The sequence below is a fragment of the Euprymna scolopes genome, chromosome 31 (genome assembly GCF_053919585.1).
Source record: "Euprymna scolopes isolate OS-2025 chromosome 31, ASM5391958v1, whole genome shotgun sequence".
In the NCBI taxonomy this organism is placed as follows: Eukaryota; Metazoa; Mollusca; class Cephalopoda; order Sepiida; family Sepiolidae; genus Euprymna; species Euprymna scolopes.
In genome coordinates, this window is record NC_136512.1 from 14,651,774 (window position 1) to 14,673,980 (window position 22,207).

The 22,207-nt window shown below is 32.8% G+C and overlaps 1 protein-coding gene across 19 annotated transcripts in view; it reads left to right on the plus strand.

The window, feature by feature from the left end:
• The window catches only part of LOC145255641 (protein-L-isoaspartate(D-aspartate) O-methyltransferase-like), a 149,330-nt gene that overhangs the window by 85,189 nt on the left and 41,934 nt on the right, over nt 1-22,207 (plus strand). For 10 of the 19 annotated variants that reach the window (XR_013863870.1, XR_013863872.1, XR_013863873.1 and 7 more), the window contains 4 exons: nt 6,737-6,873; nt 9,437-9,541; nt 11,531-11,743; nt 12,852-13,021. Coding sequence is in view for 6 of the 19 variants with exons in the window: in XM_080114178.1 (XP_079970304.1) it covers nt 6,737-6,873; nt 9,437-9,541; nt 11,531-11,743; nt 12,852-13,021 (625 nt within the window). In the remaining 13 variants the exon portion in view is untranslated. Of the gene's footprint in view, nt 1-6,736; nt 6,874-9,436; nt 9,542-11,530; nt 11,744-12,851; nt 13,022-21,140; nt 21,180-22,207 lie in introns of all 19 variants that reach the window. The other 9 variants (XR_013863875.1, XR_013863876.1, XR_013863878.1 and 6 more) reach the window with 1 other exon arrangement.

The window sequence follows — 22,207 nt, forward strand, 5'->3', positions numbered from 1 at the left end:
TAGAATGTATTAAAAGAAAACCATAAAAGAAATATATACAAACATATGTACAGTTGGAGTATGAGTTTGTAAGCAAGCATTTAAACTTCTAAGTGGGGCTTCCACTTGCTGGAATTCACAAGTCTATTAACTTAACCCTTTTTAGTTATCGGGCAATAGGCGAGAGGGGAGAGAGAGAGGTGAGGTGGCTGGACTCTCTAATTCTAAATCTGCTTTAATTCTGACTTTCTTGGTCTTTATATAGTAGAGCACTGGGCGGGGCAACAATTACCAATTCCTTCCCGACCAATCAGAATGCTCAATAACCAAATCGTCTGATTCTCTCATTGGATAATTTGACTGATGACAAAAATTGGCGACCTCCCACGATCCAAGAATAATTCTAACTCCTCCCCAATCAACCAAAAAACGCCCGATGGAAAATAACCAGTTTTCTCTCATTGGATAATTCTGAAACTGCGTAATACGCAATAACCGCGTAAGTAAGAAAACTGCGTCCAGAAAAAAAAATGCTTTGTGAATTCTGCCCTTAGATGTGAGACTTGTCATTATCAAAGGAAATGAACCATTTATTATTCTGTTAACATCTCGACAAAATATGTTATTGAAAATTGTCGGGTGGCAAAAAAAAATCTCTTGATCTAAATTTCAAAACTGCGATTCGGCTTGAGAATGAAAACACTAGGAAGGTCATTTTGGGTTCAAATGGTTTTATCAGTCACACCAAATCATTTAATATTTGATTCGAAAAAAACATTCTTTGAAGCCGACAAATGCGTGTGTGAAATTTTAACTCCAAAGAAATTATTTATCTTTGTTTTGATCTTGTCACTAATATATTTTGTGACGCCAACAAATGCAGTGTCCTTGAATTTGTCACCATCGTTGCACCGAAATCGACCTCGGTTCAACATTCTGAACTCGGGTTCAATTAATATTTTGGATTCATTTCTCTTATCCTCAGTTTTATCAAAGGAAAAAAATATTTCCCTTTTTGCACTGGATATGACTGTATCGGACATTTGTCACCATCGTTCAACTTAAAAAACAACCAAATGTTTGCTTTGAAGTTGTCACTCCGTCCACCACCCAGGGCTATCAGGTACATTTTGACTAGATCCTTATTATTGTTTCGCTTTAAAGAAAATAGGAAAAAAAATACTTTGGCAGAATTGAAGCCAGCAAGGTTCTCTGGTAGTGCCCGGCACAAGATATTAACATTTATCTTTTAGTTCACCGGTGTTGCCCGGAATAAGATCTTAACATCTATCTTTCGATTACCCAATATTGCCCGAGATAAAATATTAACATTGAATAAAAGCATCACATCGACCCTAATGGTCTGATGCTGCCTTTCTTTGGTGTTACATATACGTTCAGAGATTACAGGATATCTGCAGTAGAATGGGCTTGCCAAAATCCATATTATTGGTCGGACAGAAGTTTAGCAACTGTAAGCTGATGGACTAGAGCTTGGTTAATTATGAACTCAAATATTTTGGTGAAAAGAGGGAGCTAATGTGGCAATAATTTAATGGGTCAGTTTTTTTTGCTAGAATTCTTGTAGACTGGTACCACAGAAGCAGTTTTCCAGCAGTCAGGAAAGCAAGATTCATTAAGGCATCTGTTGAAAAGTTTGGAGAGAACTAGAGCAACCTCAGCGGAGCATTTTTTTTTTTTTTTTTTTTACTAGTACAGCCGGGATGAGATCTGATTGATGTGCTTTTGAGGTGTCTAGAATTTTTTTGATGTTATGCACTTGAGAAGGGGTTCCTAATTTCTGTGTTTCAATGCATTTTCTGGTCATTTCAGTGTATTTTCTCTTAGCTGTTGCTATTTCTATCTTTCAATTCTATAAACTTTTGCCTGTTTGTACTGGACTTATGTCGGATAAATCTGCGGTATGGATGCTGCCTTTGAGCAGTGACTGCTGCGCAAGTAGAAGTAAACCATTGGGGGGAGTGGGGTTTGCTATAGAACTTCCGTGTGGGAACATGTGCTTCAATTGCCAATTTGAGCCACTCAGTGGTCTCATTTGCGCACTGTTCTGCAGGAAGAGAAAAGATATTTCCCCATGGGTGTCTCCAGTGAGATCCCTGATATCTTCCCATTCAGCCTTCTTATAGTACTCTGTCGTTTTGAGCAATGGCTCTTCAGCTTTGGGTTGAGTTTAGTGATTTCTACCGTTATCACAGCATGATCAGCATTCTCGAGTGGGCTATGGGTATCTGTTACACAATCATCAGGAACTGTGGTCAGAAATAGATCTAGAAGTGAGGTTTGTTGGTCTTGCTGGTCTGGGAAACGTGTCGGAAACATAAGTGTCTGTGATAGGGAATGAGATATAAAGAAGCTATGTGTTATGCTACCAGCTGCACCTGTGTAAATAGAGGATCCAAGCCAATTACTGTGGTGGACATTGAATTCACTAAATACATGTACTTGCGTACTAATATTGAGGGAGAGTGCTGTATGTATTCCGTCAGGCTTGGTTGATTAAGGTACGGCCCTGGATCGAGGGTGAACAGTAGAGAAAATATAAGTAGCTAACGCTATGTTGCAGGTTAAATCTAAAAGCATGTAAAGGCCTTGTCGTCTGATTTTAGTTTAGATTTTCTAATCGGGGGAGGGGGGGTCGAATATAAACTCCATGTTCGTGCATAGGAGTTCTTATGGCAGTGGGAGATAACCAGGCATGTTAAAGTGGTTAGAGGGGATGGAGGAATGTAGGCTAGTTTCACTTAGTGCCAAGATATCAGGGGTGTTTGCTAGGAGAAATGATTCAATATCATCTAAATTAGTTCTAAACCTACGGATATTCGTGAACAGTGGCGGCTCGTGCCTAAGATTATTGGGGGTGCTGTTTTAAAAAAATACCTATTGTTTTAATATTGTGTAAAAATAAAACAAACATAAAAAATATAATTTATACGTATGCACACGTATAAAAATACAATAACTTAAAGGAATCCTAAATAGATGTAAATATTTTAAATATTTTACTTATTACATTCATTTGAAAGTAAACTCCATTCTTCTTGTTTTAATTTGTGAGAAAAGATTGATAATTTTCTCCTTGACTTCTGAATGACTGCTGAAGAACTTTTTTTCAATTGAAAGCACTGCAAGTGCATTTAGTCTTTCGCAACCCATGATGCTCCTTAGAAAAGTTTCTATTCTTTTCAGAGTTGAAAAACAACGTTCTGCCTCTGATGTAGTCATGGGATTTGTTAATATAATTTTTATGAGTTTTGTGATTTCACTAAGAACATTGTTTAAATTGTTTTCTAAAATAAATTTCAGGAGATCAATTACTTTGCAATACTCATGGATATCTGACCTACTATAAAATATTTCTAGCTCAGTTTAAAACTTTTCTTTGTCAATCATGAGATGCTTCAGTTGTCAAGGATATCTCTTCTGGAGGTAGTTTTTTCTTAAAACTAGAAAAGCTTATCTTGTAAAACAATTTAGCAAGTATTAAATGTTTAGTTGAAGAATATCTGTCCGCGTTATATCAACAGATATATAGTCACAGTTCTTTAGCTTCACCCTTGAGTGTTTGTGAAGGGTTTTCACAGTATTTGGTGTTTCTTATCTCTAAAATAGCAGTTTTGAAATTTGTTATGTATTCATTGACTTTATATATGCTAATTTCCCGAGAAATAATTTCAACATGAGACATAATTTTATGAAATAGCTCAAACCAAAATATGAAATTTTCATCGTTCAAATATTTCAGAATTCCTGTCGCTTCTGCAACGGTCTCATCTACATATGATGTTGACTGAATTTCAGTGAGTTTTTTAATGCTTGAACATTTTCATGAACTCTATTTATGTATGTTAAAGTTCCACCTTGTGGCGGATGGATGTAGAATGCTTACATCCAGATGCTTCTTGAAAAATGGATAGACGCTGTGGTGATCTAGAAAAGAAAGTCGGAATAGCCAAAATGTTAGAGATAAACATTCTAGTATTTTGTGTAATGCTTGCTGCATTCCTCATTATTAAATTAAGTTGATGCGCATAACAGTGAGTGAAATGTGAATTACTATAAACTGCTTTTATTTTCGCCTGAACACCAGCTTTTTTGCCTTTCATGACATTTGCATCATTTTCTTAATTTCAACTTTATCATGGAGAGACAGCTGTGAAAACTCAATCTGTTGAAGTTCATTTACCGTCACAGAAGTTATTTCTTGGGGATGCAAGGAGGCCCTGGTTAAATTCTTTTTATATCAATTGTGTTGGAAAAGGTAAGTACTAGGTAGTCTATTAGTAGAATATCAATTAGGGTAGAAGGAATACAATATTTGCGTGATCCTCTTTTTGCGATTCAACTGAACCGGAAGTTCTAACTGAGTTGAATCATACTTTTATAACTTTTAGGTCACAGATTTTTATTAACGAAAAATGTTTTACTATTTAAAAACGGTTTTATTTATAAAAAGCTTGTTAATTAAAAATAGGCATATAACAAAATAAGCTTGTCATTAAAATTGCTTTTAAAAATACAAATATTTTTAACTTTGCCATTATAAGCCGTCGAAAAAGGGATAATACACAAAAACATTTCAATTAAAAAACACTATTTTAAATTGTGTACACTTTACAGAGTAATAAAAAAAATATACAAATATATTTCTTTTAAACTTTACAGATTAAATAAAATTGTACGGGCTTTTTCTGCAGGCAAACAAACGAAAAACATTTTTTTAAAATACATTTTATTTACAATTTTTTAATAATTTATTTTTTCATAAAAACAAAATCTTTGAAATTTACTTGCCTGCAAACAATGGTAAAGTTAGGAGTTTACCATTTAAAAATGATTTTATTGGATAACAGTTTTATTTAAAATTTAAAAATGTGTGTTTGTAACAAATTATAAATAAAATATAGAATAAAAAAAAGTTTACATGTTTGTACTATGAGCAAACAAAAAAAATTTAAAGATACATAATTTCATTTACAAATCTTTTTACAACTTTTTATATAAAAATAAAAACAAACTTTGCTATTTACTATTTGCTTATTATAAAAACGGTTTACATACTCGTCTTGTTATTGCACATTTTAATTAAAAAAACTGTTCAAAGTGTAAAACTTCTTACATTGTCTTCGTGGGAGGTAAATAAATGCTAAAGCTTATATATATATATATATATATATATATATATATATATATATATATATATATATATATATATGGGTGTGTGTATATATATATATATATATATATATGTGTACATATACATGTGTGTGTGTGTGTATATATATATATTTATATATACATAAGTTAAAAACATTTCTAACTAAAATGTATTTTAAAAATAAAATTTTCTTCGCTTTTCTATAGAAAAAATGTAAATATGTTTTATTCTGTAAAGTTTAACTACTGCAAAATAAATAGATTTCAAACTACTTAAAAACACAAACAAAATAAGCCATATAGGTAAAAAAATAAAATAACATTAGTCGCGTTGGTAGCTTCAAGGCTAAAAAGCCCGAACACTTTTAATTAAAAAAAAGTTTAGCATATTGTATATTTTTGTCTGCTTAAATCGCATTTAAAAGTGTGGGAATTTTTTTAATGTGGAGATTTTAATTACAAGAACACGTTACACTTTTTAATAATAATAATAAAAAGAAAACATTTGTAAACAAGCCTCTTAAAAAAAAAATAAGCGAAAACACACAAACACTGCATTTCACGAGCGTTTGGAACTGCGAAAACTACAGCTCCAAATTGGCTCATATTGGCCGTCTAGATCGGGCATGCGCATAAGCGAACTTCACTAAGAATGTGTAACTGAATTTTGCAGCTCCAAGTAAAGTTTTACTTTTATGCTTATGAGTATGGGGATAGTTATCAACATTAAGCTTCAGGATTTTATATATATATATATATATATAATTATTAATATGATATATCATCACATAGAAAGAAAAAAATAAACGTATTCTTTTTAACGTGTATCGATAATATTGAGTAGAAATGACTTGGGGATGCTGCAGTTCCACAGCTCCAGGCACGAGCCGCGACTGTTCGTGAATGCAAACCTCAAGGGAGGAGGCAAATGTGGGTTTGTTTGAGTTTAGTTGTTGAAAATCCTTCATTGAAAAAGTTCTTGTTAAATAAATTTACTTATACAATTGAGAAAGCATCTGTTTGATGCTTTTCTTTTTCTATTTTTCTTGAGTAATTAATGTTAAAATATTACTTGTGACTAAGAAAATGAAATAATTCTCTCCTAACTTGTAATATTTTAACTGATTTCTGGTTTTCTTGTAAATATAAAATTGAGAAATCATGGACTGCAAACATGAAATTAAATATACAAAGACTTTATATTTCTTTGTCAACTTATCCTTCTGATCGATGAATATTAAATAACATTTTTAAATAATTGGTCGTTTTAACTGAATAGAAAATAGGCAGCATTTTTCTCCAACATTTTCAATAATTCCGGAAACGCGTACATAGTTTTATTATGTGTTAACCGAAAATCAAGGACTGGAGTTTTCAGAGGAGATTACTCGCATGGATTAACAATACGCATTATTGTTATCTTTTTTTTTTTTTTTTTAGTTTTTGTTTAACCCTTATTATATGGATAAGTAATTTTCTAAATTCTTGTTAATTGTTGCCTCTCAACTTATTTTTTAAATATTTTTTTAGCTTTTGTTTTAAATCTTTACTATTAGATGTTTATAAATTTTTTCTTTTTTAGAAAATGGTATAATTGAAACAGAGAGAGTTCGCGACACAATGAAAAATGTTGATCGAAGTCATTTCTCAAAACGGAACCCATATGCCGATTCTCCACAGACTATTGGTTATGCAGTCACAATTAGTGCTCCACACATGGTAAGTGTTCTACAGTTAGCAAAGTCATGATTTATTATGTGAGACAGATAATTAATAATGGTAATTTAAAATAAATATCTTCCACATATATATATATATATATATATATAAAATGCAGTAATTCTTTTATGTACCTTCATCTTTTCTCCCTTATCTGACTCGCTGACTCTTTTCTCTCTCTGCCTCTCTCTCTCTCTCTCTCTCTCTCCCGCCCTCTCTCTCTCTCTCTCCCTCTCTCTCCCGCCCTCTCTCTCTCTCTCCCGCCCTCTCTCTCTCTCTCTCTCTCTCTCTCTCTCTCTCTCTCTCCCGCCCTCTCTCTCTCTCTCTCTCTCTCTCTCTCTCTCTCCCGCCCTCTCTCTCTCTCTCTCTCTCTCTCTCCCGCCCTCTCTCTCTCTCTCTCTCTCTCCCGCCCTCTCTCTCTCTCTCTCTCTGTCTCCCTCCCTCCCTCCCTCCTTGGATCCATTGCACACTTTCCTGATGAAGCGTAATGGAGACAATTAAAACTTAACTTTATTACAATTTTTTAATTTTTTACTTTTTCTCACCCCAAACTATGCATATTGTTACTTGAAATGTAAGGGGTATACTATTTGGAATCATGTCCAACAGGAGGAGACTGTGGGGAGTTGAGCAGTAAGAGGTCTGTTCACATTACATTTAAACGTCTGCAGTTCAGTATAATCAGGAAAACAGGGACAGGAGTTTAGTAGTCCAATGGGTGAAACTATTAGAGTAGAAGGTTTTCCAGCATCTAGGGACCTCAATGGTGAAGGTGTGGAATTTTGCTGCTTGTCAGATTATTGAAGGATATGTACATCGAGGAGGCACAGGTACTATAAATTCATTAGAGCATATTCCATTAAAGTACTTGTAAAGAAGACACAGGGATGCAATATTTCAGTGATGAGACAGAGATTGTAGCTTGGTCAACAGTGTGGAATCTATTAGATTTGAAACCCTTTTTAAAAATTTGTTTTTATTTTTATTTTTTTATTATTTTGAACCCTGTCTAACAGTGAGAAACTAGTGGTAAATGCCGCAACACAGATCCGATAACATTAACTCCATGCATGGGTGAATTGTGGTTTTGTAAAGACATAAGATGTTCTCTGGAACACAATAGAGGGAGCCCAACTTCTTTCCAGCATACTTGGCAATATTCTGTCTGTTTGTTTCAATTTGTGTTGCTTGTGAATGTTAGTTCAGGAGTTTGAAAGATGGCCTCTCAGGTAGGGTGCTATTTTTTTATGGCAATCATTGGTTGAGAAGTTTTTTTCTGTAGTTGTTAAAGGAAAGAAGCTTAGTCTTAGTAGCATCAAATGTTATTTATGGTTCTATTTCACTACAGACTGAAAACTGTTTTTAAGGTTTCTGCCATTGCCTTAGCTATGTGTACATCCGCTTTTACCTCATGTCTATTACAGAGCATGATGTCATCAGCAAATATATCCATCTTGGGCACAATTTTATCAGGGAGATTATTTATAAATATCAGGAATAATAAGTCCCAGCATCAAACCTTCCCCTCCCTCAGGGCACACCTGCATTATGTTGTTTAGACGTATAATCATCAAGAACAACTTGAATGTTTCTTTTCAAGGAAAGATTTGATAATGTTGAGTATTCGTCCAGAAATACTATAGGATTTAATTTTCATGAGAAGCCCTTCATGCCAGATCTTGTCAAAGACTTTGAATATGTCAAACGCTACAGCTCTAGCCTCCTCTGCCTTATTCAGTGCATGGTATGTGCGTTTAGAGATGACCGCTAAAATATCCACAGTAAAATGGGGTTGCCTAAATCTATACTGTTGGTCAGAAAGAAGCTTAGCATTTACAAGATGGTGGACTAGTGCTTGATTAAATATTCACAGATTTTAGCAAAGAGGGGGAGAAGACTGATGGCATGATAATTAAACGGTTAGTTCTTTTGTTAGCATTCTTGAATATTGGTACAATGGAGGCAAATTTTTCACCAATCAGTGAAGCAAGACTGCTAGGCATTTATTGAGGAGTTTGGAAAGGACACAGACTAGCTCGGTGAAACATTTCCTTATTAGTATGGCAGGGAGGAAATCCGTCTATTAGTCCTTACAATAGAAAGGGAGATATCCTTTCATATTAAAGTAGTTAAAAGAAATTGAGTAATAATTAATAAGGATATTCCTTTTTTTTTTTTTTTTTTTTTTTTTTTTTAAATATAAAGAAAGATACAACTTCTGCTGTTCTTGGCCTTCAGGCCGGGATCAAAATGTAGTATCTGTTCTTCAGATGCGGCACATCCATTTCTCGTCCTCTTTCAGTGGAGGAGAAATCCTTCACGACTGAGACAATTTTTTATTTTTGCACCTTTTCTCCACGTTAAAAAATGACCCTGGTGTCTAACTCTGTCCCGTGGGGAGGCATTGTAAATAAGTACTAGCTAACTTAATCATCTGATTCTGTTTTATTTATTTTTCTAATACATAATCCATAGAATTTTTTAATCATTTTTTAATGGAAACTTTTATTTTGATAAAGATACTGGATAAGCATATGATCTAAGCTTTGTTCATTTCTTTTAGCATGCGTATGCACTGGAATTATTACGAGATCATTTGAAAGAAGGGTCTCATGCTCTGGATGTTGGCTCAGGAAGTGGCTATTTGACCGCATGTATGGCATTAATGGTGAGTACTGTTGTGTTAGTGTTTGTTATTAAATATTTGGAAATTCCAAAATGTGTTCATATTTACGTGAAAATAAATTCATGGCAGGTTTGTTGATTAATTACCAAGCAGCTTTCTGTCATTGAACCGTCATTGGTTCGTGTGCACTACAAATATTACTTGGAATTCAGAACTAGTTTACTTAACCACCTGATCCTGTTATACTTTTATTTTCATGTTTTATTGTTTCTTTTATAAGTACTAGAGCCAACCATGACCTGTTTGATTAGTGCTTGTTATTAAATATTTAGAAATTCTAAAATGTTTTCTTAAATATTTGAAAAGTAAACTTTTTGCCCGTTTTTAACAAGCAAAAATTCTTGCCCATTGACTTAGAACGATTGCTGTATGCCAAAACGTCTAGAGTCAATGTTTTGTTGTGGTAACTAATCCCAACAAATTACATGTACAGCCACCCTCATAGAGGGTATCCATGGTCTCTTGAGACTGAACAGAGGCAATGAATCCCTATTAAATTGCATCGAACGGATACCATAATACTTAGTTCATCGCACCTTATAACAAAGGCCCATACAAAATTTGAATTAGATTGGCACTATATTTTCAGAGAAACAGTGGAAAGGACAAACAGAAACATACTTATGATTATACGCTGCTGCTGTTGCTGGTATTGTCATTGAGTTGGACCTGAATATTTCATCGGACATAGAAATGGTGATATTATCTACTTTTGATTGAGGTTCTTCTAATAGATTTGGAGCACTTCATGTTCCTAAAGGATTTTCAAGTTCCTCCCAACAGGGAGCAGTGGTTGCTTAGATATCTTTGGATTTCACCTTGGATTGCAGCTATAATACTGCGGAGTGTCCGGTCAGTCCATGTCGATGGTTATCACTCCACTCGTCTTCACAGCGATCAGTTGGAACAGTTGCTTGTATATACTCATCAGGGAAATTGACACCATTAGGTAGGTGTCAAAGTCCTCCTACACGCAGCACCTGATTTTCCCAAAATAGTAACCCATCTGGTACTGACCAGGTTCAACCTTGCTTAAGGTAATCAAAAGAGAACTGGTGTGTCAACATGATTATGCTGTATATTGATGTTGGTTGATTTTGATCGAGACCACCTTTCTCGTAGATTTGTAGCCCTTTCACATTCTTGAAAGATTTCGAAATCATCCCGATACAGTTCAACAGGAATCAGTGGTTGCTCAGTCGTCACGCATTGTTTTCTTCGTTCTGCATTACAATAGATGACTGAGCATTCTTGCTTGCCGTGGATTGTCCATAGATGCGTTGATAAGAATGATCAGAGATCACCAGATGCCCATGCTTCTCTCCGAGAATCAATAATGCACATTCTGGGTTGGAGGTTAGGACAGAGTGGGAATGGATAGTAAGCAGCTGAACTTTTGGGACAATTTGTTCATGTGTTTGGCCATCTCAACACCGCATTCACACTTCCTACAAATTACATCAGGAGGTGGAGAAGAATTCCTCTAAGAATAGCTTTGTCTGTGGCCACTGCTGCTCATCAAAGTACTCTCACCTGCACAAAGTGCTGCGGCGTCAGTTAATAGACTCACAATAAGACTTTTGTGGCTTTCAATGAAACATACACATTTACAGCTTTTGGTACGTCCAATTCATCCTTTATAACATCATCCAATTTCAGGTAAATATATAGATTTCTTGATTATAATAATTTACATGGTAAGGTTTGAGTAGAAGCGTTCATGCCAGCGTCAAAAGATATTTCAGGATAAATGAAAGAAGACCACGGAAACCTCAGGGTCAGTAGTTGTCGAATGAGGTAGCACATGTGGTCTTACAATTATTAAATATGATATAGTAGGTATAAATTCTCTATCGTTTTCGTATTGTATTTACCTCAAGTTTTCAAATGTTCAACCCTTTATTTTTTATTCTTTTATCTATTTATCTATATTTTATCTATTTATGTGTCTTTGTTTTTGCATTTCCATAGGTTGGTCCAACTGGAATGGCAGTTGGGATTGACCATATAGATCAACTCGTAAAAATGTCTATTGAAAATGTGAAAAAAGATCCTAATCTGTCCCGGTTGCTTGAAACTGGACAATTGAAACTCGTCACAGGAGACGGACGTCAAGGCCACAAAGCTGATGCCCCCTATGATGCAATTCATGTAGGTGCAGCAGCAGCTCAACTACCTGAAGCGGTGAGGACTGTTTATATATATATTTTTTTCTGATTAACACACACACACACACACACACACACACACACACACACACATGTACATATTCCAGGTTAAAAATACCCAAAAGTAAAAACCATTGAATTTCTATAAGGTTGTTTATAGTACTCTATGAAAAGAGCAGGATATTATTTTATTCAAGTTATGTAAACAAAATTATAATAAGTCGCTGCAATAACTTTACTCTTTCAATCTAAAAAGTCATTGTCAGGCGACAATAAACCTCGTGTCTTATTTAAGGCCAGTCAGTTAATGAAAATGAAAACCAAATAGAAAGGAAAAAGGAAAAGTTTTTTGGAGGCTTTTTCTTAAAATTATGCGTGTATACACATGATTATTTCAAGGAGTGGGGAAGCGAGTTTAATCAGTTATAATGAAGGTATTTTTCATCACTTAAATTAGGTCAGAATGCCTACAGTTTTTAGGTGACAGGAAATAAAGAATTAACTCAGTGAAACCCAAATATGAAAGGAGAAAAGGGATGAAGCGTTTTCCTATATCTGCATTTGGTATCCAAGTTAATTTATGGTAATTTTGTTTACTTAAATTGAATAAAATAACGCGCGCACACACACACACACACACACAGTTATATCGCTATATACTCTTAATTATGCATACATTTGTTTGCTTAAAAGTTACTCCCATTCCATGACAGGTAAAATTGAGTTTTGCTAAATTGCCCTAAGATTTTCAGTTTTCAGAAAATAGTTATCTTCCCTGTTACGATATGAACTGTTTTGTTTGTTCTTTTATTTTTTATTTAGTTTTTTTTTTTTTTTACCTAAACTATTTTTGCTAATTTTCTTGGAAAACTATTTTCATTAATAATTAATTTTCTACCTTATTTAAAAAAAAAAATGGGGGGATATGTCTGTTACTATGACATGACAATTAAGTAGATATCATTAGTTTTACTTGAAATTCAATATCATTCTAATAATGAAGAAGCACCAAGCAAACTAAATGTCCACCTTCTACTCTCCATTTATCAAACATTGAAACTTCAAAAAATACACGTGATTTCAATATATAATGTATGAGCTTTTAATTTGTTTTATTTTTGAAGCTGGTTGAGCAATTGAAACCTGGTGGCCGTTTAGTGATTCCGGTTGGCGGTCAAGGTGAGAACCAGATGCTACAGCAGATTGACAAAGCACTTGATGGCACCGTTACCAAAAAGAACCACATGGGAGTTATTTATGTACCATTGACTAGCAAAGAAAAGCAATGGCCCAAGTAAGTATCCAGCGTTTTCCTATTTCTTTCTTTTTTTTTTTTTTTTTTGTGCTTGTTTACATCAGTGATCTTTAAAACCAACGCATTTCAGGTGAAAACATTATTACATACTTATGTGTTGCGGCTAAATTAGTATAAATTTTAAAAATTACAAAAAAAGGATACATTAAATGATGTGCTATAGAAGTATTTAAAAAAAAAAAAAACTTGATTATAATTGTTTCCAGATATTGTGTTTAAAAATGGTGGACTCTTAATGTAAAGCCATGGTTTTCTCCCTTATTTGTCATACTGAATTGGTCGCACAACTCTTCCACATTAAAACATACGATAAAACTTGATAATTCGATAAATTTTATCTTTACTGGATCATTTAATTTTTAGAATTTATTCATTAATTTTGCCATGACACCTAAGTACCTAACAATGTTTTCACCTAAAATGTGTTGGTTTAAAAGATCACCAATGTTAACAAGTACCCTTTTTTTCTTTTAATAATATTATATATAAAAATAAAGTTGTTTGTCTGTCCACTTTCTAAACATTTTTTTTGTTCCATAAATCGCTAAAGGCTGACATGCCTGTCATTGTCAGATCAATTGGGTTTTCAATCTAAACACTTTTCCATGACTTAAGGACCAATCAAAAGAATAAAGGTGGTGAAATAGCAGATAAGTTGCAAGATATTAACTAGTTTGTGTGCAAGAAGTACAAGACGGTGGAAACTGATAAGAATTCTGACGTGGAGAAAGGATATTTGGATGACAAAACTGTTGGAGTTTCGTTTCTGAATTTTTGAGATGAGGTTTGGTTATCCATATTGTTTGGATTCTTCGGACTGCTGTTTTCATCTTTTAGTGTTATTTTCACAATGATTCGGTCAAAATACTCTCCGACCTTCTTCAATTAGTCTAACACCCGTTAGTAATAATTGTCTTCAATATTTTTTTCGTTTCGGTCTACATTACCCCTGACCTTCTTCAAGTGTATCTTGCCGAACTCTGGAATTTGGACAGAATTTCGAACTGGAACTTCTTTATTCACTTCACAAGAGTAGCATGCTCTCGTTCCATCAGTCATGACTGGATGGAGGTCCTAAGTAATTTGCAATTGTATTTTTTGGTCGCCCACACTGAGAATTGAACGTTCAACATTCACGAGAATATCAAATACTCAACCCTCTATTTATTTAATTATTTTTGCATCTCAATAGGTTGGTCCATCCGAAATGACAGTATTGACCATATAGATCAACTCATAAAATGTGAAAAAAGAATATCACTTTTATAATTGAATGTTCTAAGTATCCTAACCACTGCGTCATGGGTCCTTGCAGACATTTCAGAGTGCAACAAGATACACCTGAAGAAGGTCGGAGGCTACATCGACCGAAACGTTGTGAAAATGACACTCAAGCTGTTGGAGTTGTTAAAAAAATTTTGATACCTTGACAATACCATTGGAGCACAGAGATAAAGTAGTGCCACTAAGTCCAGAAAATTCCTGCCATGACTGGCCAACAGAACTTTACCATTGTTGACCGAGCAAAGAGTTTATCAGGCATGTGAACAATATGAAGAGATTTTAAATTGAAATGCACATGAAATATGTTTGAAAGCCGAATTACAATGCAATATTATGAAAATAGACAAGTATTCACTTAAAATTAATATATTCCGGAGTTATGTTCCTTCATCAAAATTTTATATTTTTTTCTCCTCGCCATGATGTTAAGTTGAACTTTATTTTTTTCAACTTATTCATTTCCTTATAACATTTCTTACATTTTCTACCAATTAGCTGTTCTTCAACTAAGACTTCCAAAGAGATAATTGCAGCCATTTTCATGCACATTGTAGTATCTACTCTTACTGTCCCAGTAACACTGAAAGCAAAATGTTCATAACTTAATGGTATTATGAACGCCATTTGTTTTATTTTTTATGCTATTCTTTTTCTGTTACCTACTATACCTATTTTGGATCGAAATAATGACTGCTCCTTTCTTCCTTCTACATCTCAGAATATAAACATACTCATTTGATTTTTAATAATTATACATATTGACTTTTTATGTTAATTTAATATCTTTAATGGCATTTGCCATGGAAGTTTACTTCTGCACTTACAGCAAATGAGATTGATATTTTTTCTGATTGGTTTCCAAATTTCATAACAAAATTCCATATAGAGGAGTAGTAACACATTTTTAAATGAACGGAGAGTTTTCTAAAAGGAATAAAATTACCAAAATGTTTAGCATTAAGATTTTCATTTCATTTGTTCCAAACTTTGTATACGCCGTGTAGAGTATTATCTGCTTGTATATAATAAAAACATTGCAGTTTTTCTCGTTTAGACCAAAATACCGTAGGTTTACAACAGCAGATTGCACATACAAATTAATTATGTCTACACTATTTGCCAATATCTTATGCAACTATAGAACAGCATTTTAGACACTTAAATTCATAATTTGTAATAATAAAACCCTAGATTTGATACTAGGAGCGACATCCTCATCGTAACTACCTACAGAGGAAGGAGTTCCCATTTTCCCCCCTATTCACTAAGTCCTCCCACTGTTCCCCTCCTACACCACATATTTTTACTCACAGGGTATGTAAACTGAGATCCCACCCTACATAACTGATCCATAAACTCATAGACATAGCATTCACCTTCCATTCCTCTAAACAAAAATACTAACACTTCATCAACTTGTCCTCGCTTTCGGATACAGACATATAATTATATTTTAGCAAAGTAAAAAGCATCCCAAACAACGTAACAACACAATAAATATAATCCACATTTATTTATTTTTTTTTTTTTTTTGGTGGGGGGGGGGCATTATTTATAAATGTTCAACTACGTGTTTCCTAATTTACGGCTTGTGTTAAATACAGCTAACATTCAGTGTTTTTTTTCCCCCATTTTCCTCATTTTTTTCTTAGCGCATTTAATCAGTTTTATTTGTTTGTTTTTTTTTTCATTTGTTTCTCTTTTATATTATACAAATAAAACAAAAAAAAACTATACTTGTTTTTTGTGTTTTCCTTTTCTTTGTTTTTGAGGTTTATTTACATTTGTTTACTTTTCGTTTTAATTTTTGAGTTATGGTGATACATCTTACTCAGTTTTTTTATTATCGAATTCAAACAGTTTTATTTGTTTCATCTTTTTTCTTTTTTTTTCTTTTATATTATCGAAATGAAATGAAAAACCTTCAATTTTTTTTGTGTGTGTTTTTCTTTTTGAGGTTTTACATTTGTTTACTTTGTTTTATTTATTTATTTTTGTTATGGTGATACGTTAAATAATTGACACTAACTATTGCAGTAATTAATAAAGATATTACAGATAAATACACGGAAGTTTCGTTTCATTTCCTTAGGATAGGATTCTAGGTTTTCTTAAATAAATTTGTTTCTTAATAAACCTTTATGACAAACTAGTTTTAGTCGAGGAGGCCTGTAAGTAACAATTTTTTTGTTTGTTTTTTTTCCAACATTCTCCACCCGGGGTGCCTACTACGTCTAGTTTTTTTTTCTTTTTCCTCTCACTGCTATATTGTATTGTTTATTTATTTTTATTTTATTTTTTTATCGCTGAGCGTTACTCAATATCCTTATTACACCACCTCCCTCCACTCGTTCTTGACATTCTGATAGCCATTCTTACCATGAGGAGTTGGGGGTGTCTATTCCAAAAGCCGTTTGTAACATGAGGAGGTTGGGGTTGGCAGAAAAACAACAACGATCATACTTTAATTTTTTCCAAGGTGGAGGGAAGGTTTCCACCGAGCAACACCGGTTAGCGGGTACTGCTAGTTTATTAATGGATGTGAAAGGATATTAATTCCCAAACAATATGGTAATATTTTGAGAACTTAAAATGCTTTGGTTTTTAAAATATGACTATGTTGAAATCTGATTATCCAAAGTCTGTTATGATCTATGGGTCTCGCTACTAATAGGAAATACATAAATATTCACGAAAATTCAATGGTTAATGGGAGTATACAGACAGCTTACAAAATCTGGGAGTGAATGGAGTTTGAATAATGGTAAAAAAAAAAAAGTATAAGAAATAAAAATTACAGATCAAATTTAAAATAAAGTTAATTTAGAGAAGTTATGAAAGTTATACATTTAAGAAAGTTAACATCTGAATAAAATAAAGACATGTATAAGAAATTCATAAATAACTAGCGGGACCTGTGGAAATTCCACAGCGGCATCTTTCATATGTAATATATTGCTGCTGGGCATTCTGTGGACGTTCAGTGTGAATGGAGACACTGCGATATTATTGTAGCCCTTTTGTTAAAATGATAAAATTATTGGACCGAGTAATTCACTCCTGTTTGTTTGCTCACACTTTCTTAATAGCAACTCCTTGAATTTTTTTGAAATTTTGCACAAACATTAGTCATGGTGAAAGTAATTTTTTTGCTAGAACGGATTTTCCAGGATAGTTCTGACCCCCCTCCCTCCCTAGAGGCCATTATAGGGGTAAAATTTCCTCGAAATCGTTCATCTGTTCATTTGTTCACACTTTTCACCACGCCTTGGATTTATTAAAAATTTTGCACAAACGTTAGTCATGGTAAAAGTAAATTTTCACCAGAACAGATTTTCCGGGATAACTCTGGTTGTCCCGTAGAGAGAATGATAGGGGTAAAATTGTCCCCAATTTGTTCATTTGTTCACACTTTTCTCTATAATCACGCCTTGGAGTCTTTTGACATTTTGCACAAACATTAGTCATGGTGAAAGTAAATTTTTCATTTGTGGAGGGGGACCACGCATGCATGGCTTGTTTAAAATGTTATTGGAAAAAAAGCATAACAACATAAGAAAAATAAATGTATAATGAAGGATTTCTTTTTGAATTCATTTCAGACAGTGAGGTGGGGATGTCTGACTTGATATTTGCTTTCTCCCTTACTCTAAACATTTGAAACTGCTTTGTCCTGCATTTTTTTTTACTCGCTAATTTTTGTGTGATGGAATAAATATATATATATGTGTGTGTGTGTGTGTGTGTTTCAAGTAGGCTTTATCTACATTTTTAATAGTAGTGCAGTAATCACTCGAAATTCATAGTGGCTTGGAGGCCAGTTTTTCATTTAATCTATTACATGTGGTTTTCTTTTTCTTATTTCAACATGGTATCTTCAAAGAAAAATATTTATAGCTCTAGTATTGCATTATTGAGCTCTCTTAATGAAAACTTTGTTATAAATTCATATGTAATCACTGCTCCAAATAATTAAATTACACACACACACACACGCATATATATATATATATATATGTTAGTCTGTAAAAAGGGTGTTAGAATTGTGAACTGCTGTGACGTATGAACAAAAGCAGACAAACAAAGGACGCATTTAAATTATGAATTTTAGCAGTTATCCTGAATTTGTATTCTTTGTTTTGTTTGACTATTTACTGTTATGTATGGGAAAGGTAGTTTGCTTGAAGCATTATTGGTAAATAAATATATAAGTGTATAAGAAGGCTGTTAGCACTGTAGAAAATCTGGATGGTAACATGACCTGTTGTATGAACAAAAACATACAAACGAACAAAGGTCGTATTTAAATTAGAAATCCTTGTATATTTATTTAGTTTTTAAAATCGTTCTCGCATGAGGAATATCGATGCCGCAGAATAAACTGAATGCTAAAATGTCTTTAATAATTCTGAGGTACATTTTTTTTTTTTTTTTTTTTTTTAGGAAACAAACCAAAAGTATGCCGTGAAACGGAACAAGAATACAAATTCAGGACAGTTACAAAGATTTAAAATTTAAATGTGTCCTTTGTTTGCTGTTTTTGTTCATTTATGGCATCACTTCACCATCCCGATATACTACATTACTAACAGCCTTCTTATATACATACAAGAAATAAAAGATGAAGATTCAAAATTAAATAAAACTTTGTTACATCATCAGATCGATAAGGAAAAAAGAATCGTGTTAGACCATGGCATTTTGAAGCAAAATGCTTCTCATCAGAAGAAAAAAAGCCAGGTTTATATATTTACAAAAATACTGGCATAAGGATATTAGCTTAAAAATGAGATAGCTGTAGGAAGGATGTGTATAATATAGATAGAAAAAAAAGGTAGGATAAATGGGGACATATATAAGAGAGTAGGGAACTACATAGCGAGAGAAATATAACAATACATATAATGTACCGTAAAAAAAAAAAATATATATATATAGACTTATATGTAATATACTGAGTTCGTGTAATTCAGTAAATTTTCATATACCAATAGGTTTTAAGCCAAAAATGGTTGACTTTAAGGATTAAGCTACAAAATTATCACATTTCATAATTGAGCATTAATATACTGTGTGCAAAATCAAGACTTCAAGACAAGGTGTTGATGGCAACAGAAAGTGTATTTCATTTTACGTTACAATTGTTTCAATGTCTAGTTCGAAAATTTTCAAAAACCAGCATTTCTTCAGACTGGTTTTTGAAAATTTTCAAACGATATAATGCTTGAAATTGTCGAACTAGACATTGGAACAATTGTAACGCAAAATGAAATACACTTTTTGTTGCCATCAACACCTCGTCTTGAAGTCTTGATTTTACAAACACAGTATATATATATATATTAGCAGGTTGTCCGGCATTGCCCAGTCATAAAATATGCATAAATATTACATTTTAATTCATGCAGATTAATTATATATTATTATAAAGCCAATTTTCTATTATTATCCAAATTGCATAGTAATCATTTAAAAAGTTATAAAAATATTACTTGCGTACGATCCGCTAGAATCAAAAGCATAATGTTTATTTTTATTTTTTACACAAAAGAGTCACCATTTATCAAGGCCCAGAGGCCACTCGAGAATAAGGGTTAATGAGTGTATGGTAGTCCATGGAAAAATATTGTGGTAACCATTAGTAGTGGAAATTTAGTAAATTAGATTACTTAAGGGAACGGCTCATCAAGAACTTATAATCATATTGTAGTCAGTTGGAAAGCTGGAAAATGGAACAGTGCTCCAGTGTCATTACTGTCTGAGCTACAGATAGATGGATACGAAAAGTTAAAAGCTAAGCGACTTCGAGCTATTAATGTTTAATTTGGAGCATGTGCAAAAAAAAACGGCAGACATGTTTTATTCGACTTGCCCTGCTAAGGTCAACTGTTTTGTTTGCAATTTTTACCCCTTAGCAGCAATTTTTGCTAGCTAAAAAACAAATCTCAAGTGTCCAAATACCCTATATATCAAATTTAAACTCTGTAGATCAAATATTCAGAGAGGAGTTTGGTAGAAACTTTTTTGCACACACACCGACATGGTTACTTATATATATATATATAAAATATTTCCATGTGCTAGAACGTTTTCATCTTGAATTCTACACAACTATGCAGAATGTAGAAACTATGCTTAAGTAGAATCATTTAATAAGAAACCATAAAAATGATTAAGTAATTAATTAAAGTTTGTTTTTCAAAGGAATATGCAAATTAGTTAATGTCCATGCAGTTGCTTGCATATCCATGACAGATTATATTAAATAAAAAGTAATATATATAAATATATATTTATTAAACATTTCAAAATCACAAGATATACACTTAATTCATATTTATATTGTATAAATTACTGCGTCTTACACATTTCATCGAATGGCATAAACATGATTTGTTTGGTTTATACCATTTAATGAAACACGTGTAAGACGCAGTAATTTAAATAATGTGAATTAAGTGTATATTCCTGTTATTTTTTTATTTTTTATTTTTTTAAATGTTTAATATGCTCTGAAAGTGTAAATCCATTTTCATTGAGTTTCAAAAACCGTTGCAATTTTAAGATAGCCTTATTGAATATATACATTATAAACATATTTGTTTTAAGGAAACGCACACATTGGTCTTTATTATAGAGTGGAGGATGATATTCCCTTTCATTCTCTCTACTTTTTCCAATTTAAATTTTTTGTGCAAAACTTTCTGCAAGTACTTTTTCCTCAGAAGAATGCCTATCTTGCTTTTTATTATGTTTTATTTGCGCTATTTCATTTTGTTGGAGTGGCCATAATGCCGACCCCTTGTCACTTCAGATAATGATGGAATGTGCTTGGCGCCATGAGTCTTGAAAGGTAGGTTCTGCTTACTCCGTTGATTGCTTTGCTACTGCCAATCTCACTTTTGGCCACTCCGTCCACCAACAACAGTGGGCAGCTTATTTTGGCCGCTGTAGGACAACAATAGACAGCTTCTTTTTATTTATTGTATGGAAACAAACGATAAAACACAAGATTTTATCTTGTCCACATTTCTATTTTGTGTTGTCTTGATATCGTCTTGTGTATGTATTGTGAATAGTTACATAATTTCCGCTAGGGTCGTAAGGATGCTGCATGTTTTATATCGATTATGCCCGATTATATGCTAGCATGTGAAGCTGAATCTGATGATGAAAGAATGGATTAGTGCATTGGTTAGATGTAGAACAGTTGAGGTAGCAGGGTTCATTCCAAGAGGAAAACATGGGAGAAAGTAATTAAAAAAAATAGGAATAAATAAAAACCTGGTCAGGATAGTTTAATTTGGAAATCAATTTCTAAAATCTGTTCAACACATGTCAGCATCTAATACAAAGACTTAAACTTGCAATGACGGTTCTCTGCTTTCTTTCTGTTTTCTTTTTTCCTATTTTCTTTTTTCTTTCTATTTTTCTATTTTTTCTTTTTTTCTATTTTTTTTTTCTTTCTATTTTCTTTCTATTTTCTTTCTTTTTTCTTTCTATTTTCTTTCTTTTTTCTTTCTATTTTCTCTTCTATTTTTTCTTTTTCTTCTATTTTTTCTTTTTCTTTTTTTTCTTTTTCTTCTATTTTTTCTTTTTCTTCTATTTTTTCTTTTTCTTCTATTTTTTCTTTTTCTTCTATTTTTTCTTTTTCTTCTATTTTTTCTTTTTCTTCTATTTTTTCTTTTTCTTCTATTTTTTCTTTTTCTTCTATTTTCTTTTTCTTCTATTTTCTTTTTCTTCTATTTTCTTTTTCTTCTATTTTCTTTTTCTTCTATTTTCTTTTTCTCTATTTTCTTTTTTTTTCTCTATTTTCTTTTTTTTTCTCTATTTTCTTTTTTTCTCTCTATTTTCTTTTTTTCTCTCTATTTTCTTTTTTTC